A 17,963-nucleotide genomic window follows, 5' to 3' on the forward strand; every position below is an offset into this window, starting at 1 on the left:
AGATAGATCCACCCACTGTGGATCTGCCCTCATGTTTTTTGTCCTGGCGTTTTGTCCCCTTGCACTGTGCACCTGACCTATGCCCCCATCAGTATTCTTTCCATGCCCCGTGAAGAATGTGCACATTCCAATCTTAAGCAAAAGGGAGGTGTGCTGGGGGAAGGCGCAGAATGGTGAGCAATGACCCCTTTGAAATGCCACTCGTTCAGCAAGCCAGCTGTTGTGTGCTCTCCTCCATACAGGAGAGCAGATTTGCAATTGTGTTAATTACAGTTATTACCGGAGTCATGTACCCTCCAGTGTAAATACTATAAATTACTAAAACACATGCAGCTGGCGGTTTCAACGCCACCCGCTCTGGCATTAGGATTAATAAACCCATTTAGTGGAATATAAGAAGATGGGAGCTCAAGCACAACAAAAGAGGGTGCGGCAAAGCTGTTTTCACTCTTCAGCTTGACATCAACAGGGCGTGGGTGGGCAGGAAGGGAACTCTTTTTCCAGCAAGATCAGATATCAGGATTCTTAAACAACATGCCAGGCCTTCAAGGAAAAGTTCTGAGATTGCTTTATGAAAGAAGGGGAGTAGGGAGGTATTTGCACGTTGCACCTGTGGATGGACATTGGGGGAGGCAGAAATCGCTCTCATTGTCCTGCAGTTAAGCGGATTAGAAGCAAACAATGTCGTCATACCATCAGCCAGTGTGGTAAAGAAAGGCAAGAAATGTCATTTCCTATGAGCTTGCCCCACAATGGAACATTTGTTGCTTCGCTACAAAAGAAAGCAGTGCGTTCCTTCAAAAAGAGAGAAAATATTGAATCTTGCTTTATTCAGTGTACCAAAAAAATAAAAATAAACATTGCCTTGTGTGAAAAAAGGCTGTTTGGAGAATTTACAAAACTGAGAACAGCAGCAGTGGAAAAGGAACAAAACCAAATGGCATCGCTGTAAAACCTGAGAGCCAAGGAGGCAGGAAAAGCTCTAGCTTTTCTGCAGGATTCGGACCCTGCTAAAGTTTTGTTGTCCCATCAAACAAACCCTTGCTGGAACAGCCAATGACAGGCTCTGAGAAGTTGGTAAAGGGGTGGAGCTTTCAGCCATGGGTGGATGGTATTGTTTAAAAGCAACTTGAATGTTCCAGATATCCTGTCTGGGAAGAAACTGTAAAACAACCTTAAAGCCTGAAGAAGCCCCTCACCCTTGCCATAAGCAAGCACAGCCCATGTTAAAAAATTGGCATGTATTTATTGTGTCTTGAGTTGCCCAGTCAAATGTTGAGTTAGTGAGTGGGTGGTATAGCAATAGATGGCAATGGTGCAAAAATATTGAAACCAAGCAGCACAGGCAAATTATTATGGCAAGGCAGGAGTCAGAATGATCAACCAGTGTGGCCACAGGTCTATTGCACAATGATGTTGACCTCTCGTGTGTTAACAAAACAATCAACTTATTGCAATAAAAGCTATTTCCTGCCCTCTCAACTCTTACTTTCATAGAAGATTCTCGCTTTGGTGCGAGTCCTGCAATATATGCTCCTTGCTTTGCTGGCCTATTTCCACTTGGCCTGGGAAGGGTAGGGCATGACTGACCAGCTACAACAACTGCTGCTTCTGCTTAAGGGGCCAGAGACCATCCTACCTGTGAGTCCTGCAGGACCTGCTGCTCAGGATGCCATTGTATGTATTGTTGAGAGTTTTAGTTGGAGTCAATACTTAATTTTGGATATTAAAATTAGTGCTGTTATGAACCATGTGGGGATTGTTTGATTTTATTGTATACCTACTGAGCTGTTTCCATTTATTGTTTGTGACTATGAAAATGTTGCTGCGTTCTTCTGATTATGTAAATCTTTTCATGCCATAAGCCATTTTGAGCATGGTTTAACGATGTAAAGTTGGCATACAAATACACAGTGATGATGAAATTTTTATACCCTGCCCTTTCTGTCACAGTCAGACATGCTTATCTGTGGGGTGCCCTTCCCATCTTACTTTTATGATATAAGCAGTGTTTTTTTCTCTAAAAAAATGTTTAGGGGTATTCTCATTTTCCTACTCATATTGTAATACTGCCCCTCAATGAGGCCAAACGTAGATTCACAAAATGTTTAGGGGTATGCATACTCCTGCCCCCCCCCCCGAAAAAAGCACTGGATATAAGAATAAGAATATCCAGTGCTTTTTTTCCTGGGGGGGACACAGGAGTATGCATAGCAATGCCCATGTTGCAATAAGTGTGTGAGATATATGAAATCATGCCTGTATGTTCCCTCCCATATGCCCAGATGCTATTATGTCAGCTGCCTGAAATGCCTAAGAGGAGAAAACTTGCATGACCATCCCACATTACACGTTGCACCCCCTTCTCTAGAAACAGAGCTTGGCAAAAGGTTTGCAGAAAAGTAGCCGTGTGGTGGGGCCCATTGAGAAGAAGCAGCAGGTTGCAACCTACGGAAACTTACTGTACTAAATACTAGTTTGAAAGCAGTGCAACTGAAGGCGGCAACTTTAAACAAACGCATCCTTACGAGGATGCACTTTTCACAGAAAAGTGTCCGTCTCAAAGAGCTGGTGCTGGCAAGGTTGTTTTGGCCAGAGGTGTCTCTACTTATCCTCACATTTTGGGAGGGGGTACGCACCAGGGGAGGTGCAGTGGGCGGCATCTGGGGCAGGCTGGATGGGAAATGGCTGAATGTGTGCTGGTGGGTGTGTTGGTGCTGGTGGGTGTGTTGGTGCTGGTGGAACTCCGCCCTCAGCAGTGGCACCGGGCCAAGAGAGGCACCGGTCCTGTCCGAACTCTGAACCAAAAAACGATTATTCAGCTCTTGCCTGAGCAGCTCGTGATCTAGAAGAGGGAGAGAGAGAGAGGGAGAGGGGACGGGGAAAAGACACAAGGGCACAAGGGCCTGTGAGTTTCACAAAAGACGTAGAAGAAAAAGAGTCAAGATATTCACCTGGCATTCCCTGTTTCTGCAGGTCATGCTGTGGTGGTTTTCTACGTGAGGACTCATTGGTGGAGGTAAGAGAGATGCCTGTGACAAAGTACCAATCAGAATCCCCGAATGAGGCTGGCAATACATGATTGGTTGGTTGAATGATATCAACAGGCTGGTATCTAAAGACAAGAGAGAACACCATGAGTCATCACAGCAGAAAACATACTGGGGCGTTATCAACAAAGTGTCCCTTCCCCTGCCCTCCTCCCAGCCCAAAAAACATTCATGATAGGATTTATTAGACCCTAAGTGAGGGGTGGGGGTGTCATCAACTTTCCCCATCTTCCTTTCCACCCCACCAACATGTCTATCTCTACATTCAGAAGCATTTCACACTGACATTTTCCATACACATATATAATCTCCACATAGCAAAACTCTCAAGCACACTGCCACTTATGAAGCAAAGGACCTGTAGTTTGTGTACTGTGGATTTAAGGGTTGGAGGAACTGCTGAAAGGTAATATTTTTTATAAAAAAAAAAAAAAAACATGAATTCAAAGGTAGACCCTCCTTTTTTTTAAAAAAAAAATATAAACACCCACAAACCTGTCCCCCACAATTGAACAGGTTCCCAGGGAAGCTTATAAAAAGTTAAAAATTATAATTAATATAATAAAACACATAGGGATCAGAATTCGAAATTAGCAGGGCGCCAGGTGCATTTTGTGCCTAAAGATTCTCCATTTGCAAGCACCTCAAAAAGTCTGGGTGCCATTTTTTTTGCACCTGGCTGACACTCAAGGATTACGGTACTTAAATGTATGCGCTTTGAAGCCTCAAAGTACAGTGGTACTTTGGTTTACAAACAGTCCTTTTTACAAACTATTTGGTTTATGGACTCCGCAAAACCAGAAGTAGTGTTCCGGTTTGCGAATTTTACCTCGGTCTACGAACGGAAGCCGAACGGTGGAAGGGCACCAGCGGTGGGTAACCTCATTAGGGAAAGCGCGCCTCAGTTTAAGAATAGATTTGGTTTAAGAATGGACTTCAGAAACGGATTAAGTTCGTAAACCGAGGTACCACTGTATACATTAAGGATAGACAATATGTTAAGGAGTTTAAAAATAAAGAGTAGAGTGTTTTGAAAACTGAAGTACGGTGACAATATTTTTACTATAAACACCAAATTAAACATGTATTAACAATTTATGCTAAAAATGTGATATTAACAATGTGTCTCTTATGTGAATTGCGTATTAGTTAATGCTTATCAAAATAATAAACAGAAAATATTACCGACCCCCCCCCCCCAAATGGTGAGTAGACATTCTGTTTTGGCGCCCACAACCCAGGTCCCAGAAACGATTTGGCTCCCAGCTTTTCTATCCCAGTTTCTAACACTGATAGGGATGTATCCAATGTTAGAACAGATCCACTGAAATTAATTGGCATGACTCAAATAGGTTCACTAATTTCAATGGGTCTACTCAGAGTAGAACTTAGTTGGATGCAGCCCATAAAAATATTTAACCTGTCTTCCAGGTTAAATTTGTCAATGTTATATCAAGTCTTTTGCTGCCAAGCCTTTCAATTAGTAAGGGAGACCAATTTACACCTATGATTTAAGCTTCCCTTGGGCTCCTTTGGGAGGAAGGGTGGGATATAAATATCATAAATAAATGAATGCCACCATTTATTCCTTTAAAGCAGGGCTGGTGAACCTGTGGCCCTGCAAATGTTGCTGGACTATAACTTCCATTGTCCCTGAGGCTGATGGGAGTTGGGAGTCCAACAGTATCTGGAAGGCCTCAGGCTGTTTTAATGCTTACAGTACTCAGTAGGCGTCTGAGGTGTAAAATTCAAGAACAGGAGCCCCCCAAAACAAGTGGTGTTCCCCTAAAGGAAGTATTTAGCGCTAATAATAAACAGTGATCACTGTAAATTATGATAGTGAGGGTAAAGACCATTCATTCTCAAGATCCGGGGTAAAAACCCCCATTATAAATAGATAAAACCTAGTTTACAAGGGAAAAACAAGAGCCAAATGAAATGTCACAACAAAGAGACTGTTTAACTTTAACTCGGGTTAACACAAGTCGGTATACAGCAGGGGTAAGTGGCTGAGGGCAAATGAACACTCTCTGCACTCTGGGAAGATAAGTTATAGTTGGTGAGTGTGTTCAGTTCCCCCCATACTCTGCTTTTGCTCTGTTTACTTACAGTATTATTTATAACCTAACCTTTTATTTTTAAGGTCCTCTCACCACCTTTTTATGTGTTACTAGGGCAAACTTTTTCTATTTTTCTCTCAATGTATTGATTATTAACTTATAATAAAATTGTGTGTGTGTGTGTGTGTTTGGGGGGGGGGGGGGATCTGCCCTGTTTTAAGACACCGGATACTTCTGTTTAGATTAAAGATAATCCAATTTGTTTTCCCCCCGTGGGGCATTGCCGGAGAGGAATGGATTTAAAAGTGGGCAGCTGGGTATCGAGTTTCCTTAAAAGACTTGGAGCTGGCCTGGTGGATCTGCAGCTGACTCCAGACTTCAGTGTGACACAGCAGCTTCGTCTTTATCAGCAAAGAGAACAAAAAGTGAGTGGGGGGGGGGCACAAATAGCAGCAACTGCAGTGGCAAAGCAGTTAAACCAAGGGATTGTAACAGGAATGCAACATGGCAGGCGGAACACACACTGCCCATCTGTTATCTAAAGCGGCTGACAGTGGCTTCTTCAGAGACTGTTACCCTCACCTGCTGAACTGATTTCCAGTGTCTGTGCTGGAGCACATGCTCTGTATCCTTTTAACTAATGGTGCCAGTGCTTGAACCATATGCAATGAAAGCATGCATTCTACTTCTCCCTAAATGCAGCAGTGGTTGCTGAGTATTGGGACTGGTAGGGTGGAAAGCAGGGAGGCTGAGGGCAGGTGGAGCCAATGACAACCAGATCCAATTCAAGCTTTATCCCCAACCTCTTCCCCCGTGAGGGAGGTGCTACACAGGCAACACTGAGATTGAGGAGAAGGAGGAAGCTGCCTGAGAGCAAATGGAGGTTGGTGGGGAAGCCCCATTCACCCTTAGTGGGCCACTAATTAAACATATTCTCTTTCTGTATCCTTGCAACAGCTCTGTAAAACACATTAGTATCTCTATCTTCATATTGCACATACTGTCTGAGGTTTAGAGAGAGAGGCATACCTAAGCAAACCTAGTGCATTCATGACTTTTTGGTCACAACTACAGACTAGAGACTTCCTGATTTATACAACAGGTGTCAGGACTCTGGGCTGGAACTGGGGACATCAAGGTCTGGGGTTGGAACAAAGCCTAGTGAGCCCCTGTAAAATATACGAGCTTCAGGGGCTCCTTCATCAACAGAAAAGGAATGGGGGTTTGCAACACTGACCCCTGTGATTGGCCAGCAGTATGAAGCCTCTTGATTGGTCAGGCCTGGTTATAAATATTAGAAGAAACTTGTGTTGTTGACATTTTGGTCAGTAAAGCAGTTTCTTCTGCTTGCTGAACTCCAGGCAACAACATATCCAGCTTGTACCTCAAAGTCACTTTAAAGGTGAGCTTTAAAGCATTATTTAAATTGAATTAAAAGTAGTTGTAAACTGTCCTTCACCTGAAAGTTCCAGGACACAGAAATCAAACTTAACAAAAAAGTCCTAAAAATAGCATGAAAAAACCAAAATGAAAGGACTGCCGCACTGATCCCAAACATACAAATTCCCAGTAAACTCCACCCCCACCCCACGTCCCCTGGGGAGGCCTGGATCTCCCTTACAGATCTTAAAACTTGAACAGGTCAGAATAGAAAGAGATATTTGGGCCTAGCATTGAAAATGCCAGCATAAGCACCTTCAACTAGGCTTGGAAAATAATAGGCAACCAAGAATTGATGTTATGCCCCCTCACTCCCTGGCACCATATGCTGAACAAGTTGCAACTTCAGGACAGTTATCAAAGATTTATGCTGGGAGGGCAGGTTTTATGTTGGGGTGGGTGGGTTATAACCTCAGTTACTTAAGTATTTTTAAATAGATTTACTTGATTTGGGGGTGGGGTAGCTGTCCTCCCTGCCTGTGCCCATGCTTCTCACAATAGCTCATTACAGTAGTAGCCCAGCACTGAAGTTAGCAGAGTATGGATAACTGTGGCTAGACTATCTCTGTCCAGGAATGGAGATAGCTGGCAGACCAGCTGTATCTGAGGAAAGGAACTTCTAGCCACAAAAGCTACCTGGCCTTCAAGTGACCTGGATGATTCAAGTACCCTCAAGGTTCCTGTTCCTTCAGGAGGAATGAGCCCCATTTAGAACAGGGTGCCCCACCAATTCCTAGACCCAAAAACTGCCAGCCCAGAGCATCTCTGTCTTGTCTGGATTCAGTTTCAATTGAGTGGCCCACATCCAGCCCATTGCTGCCTCCAAACATTGGTTCACCCCCTGCATATAGATATTAGCATGACTCTTGTGGCTTTGGCCCAGCCCAGCTGCATGATAAAGGCTCGGTTCAGAAATCATGCCAAACCAAGGTATGAATTATAACCACACTATGTGTTGAGCAGCTAAGCCGTGGTTCACAGCTGCCTGTCTGCTTTTATATGCCATCTGCTCAGTGCTCAGTTTCTCAAGTTCATTTTTGTCTCTATGATGTGCAGCAGCCCCCAGAGGTGGAGCCTCGGCCCTGACTGTGGTGGGTCAAAGGTTTGGGAATTCAGACATAACAGCAAACCTCAGTTAGCACAAACATTGGCTTGCAAACCCGCTTCGAACAGCGGAAGATATTTCTACCATTTTTGCCCCACACCATACATTTAAATCACATTTAAAACAGATGGCTTCCCCCAATTCATCATTGGGGGCTGTAGTTTGTTATGGGTGCTTGAAAGAATAGCTGTAAGTGGTAAACTAGTTTTCAGGTTTCTTTGGGGGAAGCATTGCTCTAAATGTATGCTGTGGATGTGATCCTAGTTATAACATTCTCTAGTAGTTTTTTCTACTAAGTTTCTAAGCCTTTTTTGCCTTTAACATACAATCAAGTTACTCCAGCTTCTCAATCTCTGGAATCTCGGACAACAGCTTGAAGCCAATTCCTTGATCAGATGGTTTAGCCTAAAGCAATATTTGGCCAGTTCCTTTTCCCTTTTCACATGTTTTACGTTTGGAACTTTCCAAAAGAGAAACACAGGACAAAATGGAAGGCACCACTGCTTTCAACAGCTAGAAATCCCCTACCCTCTTTCTTGTTTGTTAATTGGATTTTGTAGGAAACAGAAAGGGGGTGTTGGTGTAAATGTGTGTCCACTTTAATCCCTGTTGGGTTAGTTACAGAGTCAAATGCCAGATCAAAAGGGGTGAAAACACCACAGAAATCTCCAGCTGCCACAGGACAGCTGTGGGCAAATGAGAAAACTAAATGGTGTGTTTCAGAGGCTGAAGCAGAAATGTATGTATATTTAAGGATATACAGGGAACTTCTGAAATGTAGCTAGGAAAACAATAAAAGTTATTAACCATCTGTGATTGCTAGGCTCCCCGTCCCCTCCAGAAAGTGTCCTGATATGTAGAGGGGGCGGGATTATCTGAAAAAATTTGCACAGGACATTACTACACACATATAGAAGATGGGATCTATTTGTCTTTTGCTGGTAGGATTATTGCCTGCTATCCTGGGTTTTAATAGGAGAGTTTTGCTTGCTCAGCTGTGCCTATACTTCAGGGTTCTCCCAGATGCAAATTCCTTCTTCCCTACTTAGTGGAAGGAATGTCTCACAGGATAATGCACCCTCTGCTCCTTTCCCTAACTGGATCTTCTTCCAGAATCTGCTCTGCAACTGAAAACGTATTGCAAAGAGCACTGCAGCTCTCTTTTGTGTGATGGTGAAGCAACAAGTGAATGCAAAGAGCAAAATTACTGATGAACACTCTTGAAGAAAGACATTAATAAGAATTATGTTTGGGAAATGTGGGGATGTTTCCAAAGAAATGTTGTGCACCCAACACCAAGAGTGGAACCACAAGATAAGGTCTTCTTGTTGTTGCTGGTGGCTGCCCAGTGCACTGACCCATGACAGGGCTTTTTCAGTGGTGGCCTCCCAGTTGTGAAATGCCCTGCCTGGTGGTGTAGGAGGCTTCAGTATTTGATTCATGTGCAGTTCAGGAAGGGACATAGCTTGCTGCTAGAGACCATGTTTGCCTGCAGAAGGTCTCAGGTTCAATACCTGACATCTCCAGTTAAAACAATCAGGGAGCGGAGGAGACAATCCCAGGCTAGATGACAACCAGGCTGACCTGGTGCAAGATGGCATGCTCTGCATTTCATTTTTTCCTCCCATATTTTTGAGCCACTTCTAATATAACCATCACACACACACACACACACACACACACACACACACACACACAAACAGTATCAACAGAAAGATAAACACTTCTATTTGAAAAGGCTTACTTTCATTCATTTCTTTTTGCCCCTCTGTAACATTTAGAGCAGGGATAGCCAACATGGTGCCCTCCACATGTTGTAGAATGCAACTCCCATCAGCCCCAGACGACATGGTCATCTGTCAGGACTTGTGGGAAGTCATAGTCCAAAACAACGGGAGGGCACCCCCTGATTTATGGGGATGGCTTCCGCTTGAATTCCTATCATTCTCCAGAAGATGTTCTCCAGTTCACGGGCAACATACAGAGTGAATACTTGTCTTGAGGGTCTAGTTTAGTATCTGTTACCAGTTACAATCATGTACCTGCTGCTTTTAAAAGACCACCAGAGCAGGTGGTTTCCTTTTGATTTTGCCTCACCTTAACCACACCCTGCAAGCAATGGCAAGGGGAATCAATCTCAGTGCAAAACCCAGATGAGGGATGATAGGACCTACCTGCGGGGTGACCAGGGATCACAAGGCTGTTGGTGGGTAACGCTGGAGGAGGTGGCAGCGTAGGAGGGGTGGCAAACATGGCCGGATGGTGCTGGTGTTGGGACTGCGATCTGAGAGGGAAATGCGAGGCAGCAAGGTTAGAGATGGAGAGGGGTAACGCTGGGCCGGAGGAATGATGGGGAGGGATCTGGGGGGAGATGGGGAGGTGTTTTGGAAGGCTAATACTTGTTGCACTGCTGGCGCTGCTGCTTCTGCTGTGGAAATAAAAAAAAAGGGAGTGGGGAGAGAAAGTGTCATTAGAAAGGCTGCAGAACTGCAAAATAACCAAAGCATTTGTAAAAGTGTCCCAGCAAAAACACCATCAAAGATATTTTTACCCATCTACTATCCAGCAGAGATCCCAAGGGATGTTCCCAATCTGAGCTAGGGTAGCAACCCCTGAATGACATTCAGTTTCATTTTCACATAAGCTATTGGGCTTCTCCTCCCTCTTCAACATGTCTTGAGATATTCCCTGCCCACCCCAGCGTCTTCTAATACACTTTTCAGGCACAATGTCCTAAATCTCCTGTTGTTGAAGACTACTGCAAACCACTCCTCACTGTCTCCTTCTGAAATAAGTAATTGCAAGCATGAACAAAATGGGAATTGACCCGTATCACAACAATATGTGGCCCTGCAGATATTGCTGGACTGAACACACTGGCTGGGGTTGATGGGACTTGGAGTCAAGAGATTCCCCATCACTGCACTAGAAGATTATAGAGATCAGAGCTCTAAATGAGCACGGTCTACCCACCTGATATTATTGAGTCCGTTGTGGGCCACCTGGTGAAGCCCTGGGTAACTGAGAGGAGGGGGGATGTGGCTTGGAGGTTGGGTCCGGAGCTCAGGCAGCAGCTGAGGCTGTGACTGAGGTCGAGGTTGAGGTTGCGACTGAGGCCGAGGCTGCGGCTGAGGGGTGAGTCTTGGTGGTGCTGGTGCTGAGATCAATGGCTCTTTCTTCAACAGCGGGCTTGCCCGAGCACTCGACGTGGGTGCAGAGGAGGTGGAAGTCACTACGACAGTGATCGGTGGGGGGCTGTGGATTGGCAGCACAAAGGGCACGTCAGTGCTCAGTTCCTGGCTGCGCTCCAGCCCGGACACCTTGGGGATGCTCCCTGCTTTCGCTTCGGCCTTGTCATTCAAGGCTGGACCTTCAAGAACAAGGAACAAGGCAAAAGTTATGTGGTAAAACATCCTGATGATGCATTTGGATTTCAGCATGCTAAGGTGGAAAGGATTTTAAGCGTATTGTCTAGCAGTAGCATGTTGTTATTTACCGCCAAGACCATCTCAAGGGCTCAGGCATGAATTCTGGATTTACATGGCTGTTTTTTCCATTGACACAGAATTTTTTTCTCCAATTGCAGCATCCCTTGTCCCCTCAAACTGAGGTATAGAACAAGAGACTGGTTCAAGTTTCCCTCGTTAGGGCCGGGGACCCTTCTCCCTGCTGCACCTCTTATGGCTGGCTCACGTGGTTCTAAGCAACTGGAAAGAAGCAAGTTCTGCCTTCAACAGGAGGACGGCAGAAAAAAATGGTGGCAGAAAATTGAAGTAAAATGACATTATATTAACTGTCCCAGATTCTTTTATAGGAAGAAATTCACTGGAGAACTGGTACCATTCCTTAGATAATGGAATACAACCAATCTATTTGAAAATGTAAGTCAAGATTTGCCCAATGTGGTATATAATGCTGATTATGTTAAACAGATTATAGGAGAGAATTCTGATGATTGCTAGTTCTTTGAATCCCATTTGATGGCTATTCTTTTTTAAAATAAATAATAATAATTGAACAGCTCTGTTACTCTTCCTATGTTTTGTCATTTGTTTGTTTTTAAATTTTTTTTTACAGACATTATAAAACTGCAGAGTTCCCCTTTCCCATACCAGCACGCTTGAATTTTCCAAAACTGATTTTTAGTATCTCTTCAGTGAGACTAACAACCTATTTTAGATTTCACTTGCGACACCGCTGCCTCGCCAGGTCTACCACCAAATTCCATTTTAGGTAAAAATAAGTAGCAACACTAGACAAGAACTGCTTGGAAGTGGGTAACTTTGCAGGTATATGTTACAAAATGTAAGACACACACATCTCCTTTCCATCAGGAATTCCCACTGCTCTTCTAGACAGCTAACATTGTACTGTGTCAGTTATGCTCACATTTACCTTGGATTTTTGCACCCACCAATAAAGTGCATTTTATTAAAACGTACAGTTCTGGTCTTGATAATAAATATAAATGGCACCAAGGACACTTTTTGTTTGGCTGGCCTTTCAAAAGCTGTAATTTTTAAAAAGAATCTGTATGTAATATATCAAACTTCAGCGGCATGGTAACTAGCAGCTACATAAATATATTTTCCCAGCAAACATTTTCTTGATGTAAATACTCATTCAGCTATGGCCACAATGAGCCAGACTTATTCAGTGAACCAAAGATTGGACCTTGCCTGAACTCCCACATTAGCCAAGGACATGTTGGGAGCTTTGGAATACTCAGTCTTGGTTCCCAACCTGTAAAATGGGAATTTAAAGACCCACTCCTTAAATTTGTGGTGTTGATAAATGAGATTATGCCTAATTCCTGCTGGGTATGGGGGATCCCCTAATTTAACCACCTGAATCAATTCACATACTGAAATAATAGAATTGTAAAATTGGAAGGGACCTTGAGGGTCATCTAGTCCAACCCCTTGCAATGCAGGAATCTCATTTGAAATTTCCACACCTCAAATCCTGTGTTGTTCTTCTTCAACTTAAAAAGTATGTATTAGGGGGAAATGCACTAAGAAATGTGTATGATTTATTTATTTATGCTTATAAAAATGTTTATATACTGCTGTATCATAAAAATCTATCAGCAGTTTACAACAATATAAACATTTATGGACCTAAAACATTTTTTTGCGTAGGGGGGTGCAGATAAGGAAATTAGAGAACTGAATTTTAGACTGGAAAAATGAGAAGCCACATCTGAAAGATTCGTCCATCCATCTGTCCTGGTGACCATAGGTGCAATATGACAGAATGTTCTTCCCTAAAAGGTGAGGTTTTTGTTCAAGCACAGCATTCTTCCTCCATACAAAAAACACTTAGAAAATGAGCAAGTTGTGGAGAAGGCAAGGTAAGTGCCAGTCTTCCTACAGCAATTGTTTATCTGGTATGGATCACCATTCAGATAGTTATGTGATCTCCTACTTGCTGTCTGAACTGGGAAAGCTCAAACACCATTTTCCCACCTCAGCAACAAATAGACCAAAGACTATGACGGAAAAAACAGATTTAAATGATTCATTAAAAATTCAGTGATGCCTATTTGGGTGGTTTGAGAACGATGCTGTACAAGAAGAGTAGCCATGTACAGTAATGTAGCTTTAATAATCTCTTAATACTTTGGGGGACCCAGAAACATGCCAACAGCTATAATAGAAGGTCCCTTGAAAGTACCAGTAACACAATCTCTTGGGAAGTGTTTATTCCCACCCCGCTTATTTTAACTTTGCCAATCATGCAACCCACACCCACAGCTATCAGGCTGCTGTATCTTGGTGGGCACCTATCTGGCGTCTTACTGTTACCACCTGTCGTTGGCACTCTCTATTCATAACCAAACAGCTCCAACTTGAGAACTGAAGGTGGAGGTTGAGCATGATTCAACGTGGCTAACGCCATGGCACACAACCACTGCAGCTATCAGTAAAGATTTGCTACAAATGAATCTGCATAAGCATTCCACATGGAAAAACCTGATGAGCTATTTTTCACTGATGTGACAAGAGTCCCAGAACAAGTAAAATTACCATAAAGAAGAGAGGGCCTCTGGGCATGTTCCTTCATGATTTGATAAGCACAGGCTTATCCTGTTGCATAGGAAGCTGCCTTATACGGAGTCAAAGAATTGGTCCATCTAACTTCGTATCAGCTGCACCAGCGGTTCTCAAGCTTCCTATTTTCCTTGAAAATGGCTGAGGGCCTCAGCAGACCACTTAGCAAACTCTGCGTCAGATGTTGACCTTTGGCCCCTGATATAAACAACCATGATATTCACCACCCTATACTGGAACATTCCAATGATAGAAATGTGTTTATTTTTACCAAGTTCTAGAGTAGTTAATTTTCATGCCTCATGATAACAGGCTGAGCCAATTTGCCTAAGACTCAACAGTCAGCTCCAATATTTCAACCTTAATTAAAGCTGAACTCACGTCAGCTTAGCACTTTCCTTCACAGAGTATCTGACATTTACAATGATTTGTGTATCTGCCGAGCCACACTGAAGGCTAGATCGCATTAGCCCTTTCCCACTCCCCCCACAACCAGACACAACATTGTCCCCCTCCCACTTTTTTTAGCATGCTGACTTTGCTTGTTTTCTAACTAGAATCCCAGGATGCAAAACGTTCCTTAACAAAGGGCATAACAGTCTCTCATTATAGAAACATTTGTGTACAACAGCCCGCGAGGTATCCATCACACAGTCTTACGTGATCCTGCCTCTTTTTATTGCAATATCTGAACACTTCCAAACCATTAATGCATTTGTCCTTGTGACACTCCTGTAAGGCATAAAAGGGCTATAATTCTTATTCTACACATGGGAGAACAATGGCATACAAGGCCATCTCATCCGCTGCATGAATGGGGCCTAAGTCCTGGGTGCTAGCCTTGAGACGGATGCCCAGCTATCATAATTTATTGGACGTGCTTTGCTGTATTTTCTGAATAAGGCTGAAACCGCAGCAGCACTCCTCCTCCTAAGTACTTTACTCCTTAGATAAGGGCACCAGCATGGAAAATGAAAGATGGAGACGATATGAAGACCAGGAGCCAAGCCGTACACAGCCAAGAGTGGAAGGACCATCGTGAAGAAGATAGCCCTGTAGACCAGGTCCCACTGAGTAACAGCCATGCATCGCATGAAAGACAAAGCCAAAATTGTGGAACTTGAGCCTGCATCCAGTTCCAATAGGAAACAACAGAGGGGGGGGAAAACACCTGTAAGTTTCTCAGTGGCTTTACACCTATTCACAACCCCGCCCCCCAGAACAATAATAAAATAATGCAGCAGTTAAGATAAAAGCATGCCAATGCATAAACACAATAATGCATAAAAAGGCAGCATTTAAACCAGTTGCAAGACGTCGTTAAGTGCAACTGAGGAGACAAGATGGTGGGGAAAGGCAACCAATGCCAGAACTTAAATTATGCCACTAAAAGTCCAGGTAAACAGGGCAGATTTTCCCCTAGTCCAAAAAAGGTAAGACAGAGAAGGCACCAGAGGGTAGGGATGGGATTTTCTAGAAATCTCAGTGTTGGGCTTATGCACACAAATTCTTTTTCCAATTCATGTCTCACTCCCTGATCTGGATGAGAAGAGGGTTGTTTTCTAACCAGCTCCACTAAAAATAGGAACATTATTTGGATATAATTTTTGTATATACATGTAAATAATATACAATAAATTTTATGTATAATACATATGCAATGCTCAGCTGGGTTGTAACTGCTGAATTCCATATATAGTCATTCAAAACAGATTCCTTTCCCATCCCTACCAGGGAATCTAGAGGGAGTTTCAATAACAGAGTGCCACCACAGAAAATGTAATACAGTGGACCCTCAGGTTACGTTACCTTTTGGTAACGTAACTTTCTGGTTGCAAACGCCTCAAACCCGGAAGTGGGTTTGCCACGCGTGCACAGAAGCACTCTGTGGCGGCGCGTGCGTGTACAGAAGCGGTCCTCCAGTTACGGAATTTTCAGAATACGGCCGGGCCTCCGGAACGGATCCTGTTCATAACTGGAGGTACCACTGTATCCCTAGTTGTCACCTAATTTTCACAGGTGATGGCACCTAGAGATTTCAGCTGCTGGGGAGGCTCATATGGGATGCAGCTTTGTGGTCAAAGCTAAGGAGCTTCAGTCCTGTAAATTGCCTATGTAGCAGAGTGCATGGGAATCACGTGTGCCACTCTGAGCTCCTCAGAAGAACAGTGGGGTACAATAAAATAAGCAAATGTCTACTATCCCTACTGATAAGGTCTGCAGCCAACCTATGGCTTAACCCAAGAGGGTGTGCATAAATATGTGCTGCAATGAAGAATATGCTGCCTCCTTTTGCAATGCCTCTGAACACTGGAAGCTGTCTTCTATCAAGTCAAATTATTGGTTCATTTGGCTCACTGTAGGCCTTACACTTTTGCAAAATGCCCCGAAGTCAAGATCCTTGGCTTGACTTGTCCGAACAGAAATAATGAACAAAAACTATTATCCTAACTTAGAAGTGCACAAAGCGGATTATGCTATTACTTTCAAGGACATTCAGTAACTCTGATTTAAGATTCCACAGATTTGTGAGCGGAGGATGGACGCTAGCTAGCCTGTTATGCTGACTTCTCAGCAGAAAGCAAATTCTTCAAGGGCTTAGCTAAGTCTAAAGGAAAACTGCTGAGTGCAGCTGATGGGAAATCAACTTGGGGTATTTAAAACTGGCTCTAAACTTGAGAGAGAGAGAGAGAGAGAGAGAGAGAGAGAGAGAGAGAGAGAGAGAAGCACAAGTCTTTCCCTGCCACTGGTACCCCCTCCTGCCACTCTTAAATGACATGCGCCAACATGTCATACACACCAGTAGACTGAGTACAGTGCCCCTCCCAGAAAAGGGCCTGACACAAATTAAACCTGTTCTGTTAGAGGAATTTGCTTCAAAGCTGATTAAGTGTTGCTCAAGTGCAATAGATTAAAATCCACAAAAGCTGCTCTTTGAGGACTCCTATAAGCAGTTGCTGAGTTATGCAAACAGCACTTGGGGCAAAATCACTTCCAGACCTGCAGCCCTTTCTCCCTCTCACTCACTTGGGAGGTGCATGTTCTTTGCAATCTCTTTATAAATGCATAAAAAATCATGATTGGAAAGAATCAAATATTTTCTTCCTTGTTTCTTGATAAAAGGAAAAGCTGTGCCTCTGCATCCCCCTGCATTGCACTACCTTTTACTCTCTGCAATGTGTGTGGCCTTCGCCCCTTCCTTAAAACTACTGTAGCTGCAGCACACATCTAAGAATGGACTACACTGGTGTTAGTACTAGATAGCCAAAGAAGAAAGCAGGCTGTGGCATGACCACTGTCATATGTTATACGAAGACTCCCTGCCCTTTGCCCTGGGTGACTTTGAAATTTATAGCTTCTGACACACTGTGCCTTACTATAAAGAAATACTGGAGCTCATAAGGAAGACCCTAGCAGTTGGTCAAAGAATGGGCCCAGTTTTGAAGAAGGTATAGGCAAGGTGCCCTTTGGCGCCTCCCAAAGTTTATCAGGGTAGAGAGGGCAGATGTGGATGAATGGCAGTGGGCACATGTAGGATGGATGGTGATGAAACAGTGTATCTTCAGCCTGGCGCTATGAAGAGAATTGAGTGGTTAATTCCCAATGCGTCTTGGTCTTGGCCCTGATATGGTGTCTGCCAGGAGTAAAGCTCAGTGGCATGATGGTTAATGAAGACTGTAGCTACATCTGCCTGGCTTGGTTTTCTTTTCACAGAGATGGGCCACCATGCTACATGCTAGACTGGATCAACTTTAGGGAAGGGCTCATAGCTCAAGACTGGAGCTATGCCTCGCACACAGAATGCTTCAGGCATACTTCTCAGCATCTCCTATTTAAAGGGATCTCAAGTAGGACAAATGGGAAAGAGTGAGACCTTGGAGAACTATTGCAAGTCAGAATACCAAATATTGGACTAGATGGATCAATGGTCTGATTGTTGTTGTAGCTGCCAATATTTATTTGCTTTCCCCCTACAGAAGTGACTCAGAGCAACTTACAGTGTAAAAACAAACACTAAAATCAAGTGTAAGAAAAATAAACTGAGAAGCTAAAATACAGTACAGTGATACCTCAGGTTACATATGCTTCAGGTTACATACGCTTCAGGTTACAGACTCCGCTAACCCAGAAATAGTGCTTCAGGTTAAGAACTTTGCTTCAGGATAAGAACAGAAATCGGGCTCTGGTGGCGCGGCGGTAGCAGGAGGCCCCATTAGCTAAAGTGGTGCTTCAGGTTAAGAACAGTTTCAGGTTA

The 17,963-nt window shown here is 43.6% G+C and overlaps 1 protein-coding gene and 1 long non-coding RNA gene across 29 annotated transcripts in view; one reads left to right on the plus strand and one right to left on the minus strand.

The window, feature by feature from the left end:
- Positions 1 to 17,963, minus strand: part of FBRSL1 (fibrosin like 1) — a 792,934-nt gene that overhangs the window by 33,614 nt on the left and 741,357 nt on the right. For 17 of the 28 annotated variants that reach the window (XM_077920106.1, XM_077920096.1, XM_077920103.1 and 14 more), the window contains 3 exons: positions 10,629 to 11,025; positions 9,830 to 10,083; positions 2,619 to 2,845 (listed from right to left, as the gene is read on the minus strand). In XM_077920106.1, the coding sequence (XP_077776232.1) occupies positions 2,619 to 2,845; positions 9,830 to 10,083; positions 10,629 to 11,025 (878 nt within the window). Of the gene's footprint in view, positions 1 to 2,618; positions 2,846 to 2,954; positions 3,116 to 9,829; positions 10,084 to 10,628; positions 11,026 to 17,963 lie in introns of all 28 variants that reach the window. The other 11 variants (XM_077920095.1, XM_077920108.1, XM_077920110.1 and 8 more) reach the window with 5 other exon arrangements.
- Positions 11,022 to 14,867, plus strand: LOC114586717 (uncharacterized). The gene is made up of 3 exons (XR_013390968.1): positions 11,022 to 11,536; positions 12,797 to 12,928; positions 14,664 to 14,867. It is a non-coding gene; the product is annotated as an uncharacterized LOC114586717 (long non-coding RNA).

The sequence above is a fragment of the Podarcis muralis genome, chromosome 16 (assembly GCF_964188315.1).
Source record: "Podarcis muralis chromosome 16, rPodMur119.hap1.1, whole genome shotgun sequence".
In the NCBI taxonomy this organism is placed as follows: Eukaryota; Metazoa; Chordata; class Lepidosauria; order Squamata; family Lacertidae; genus Podarcis; species Podarcis muralis.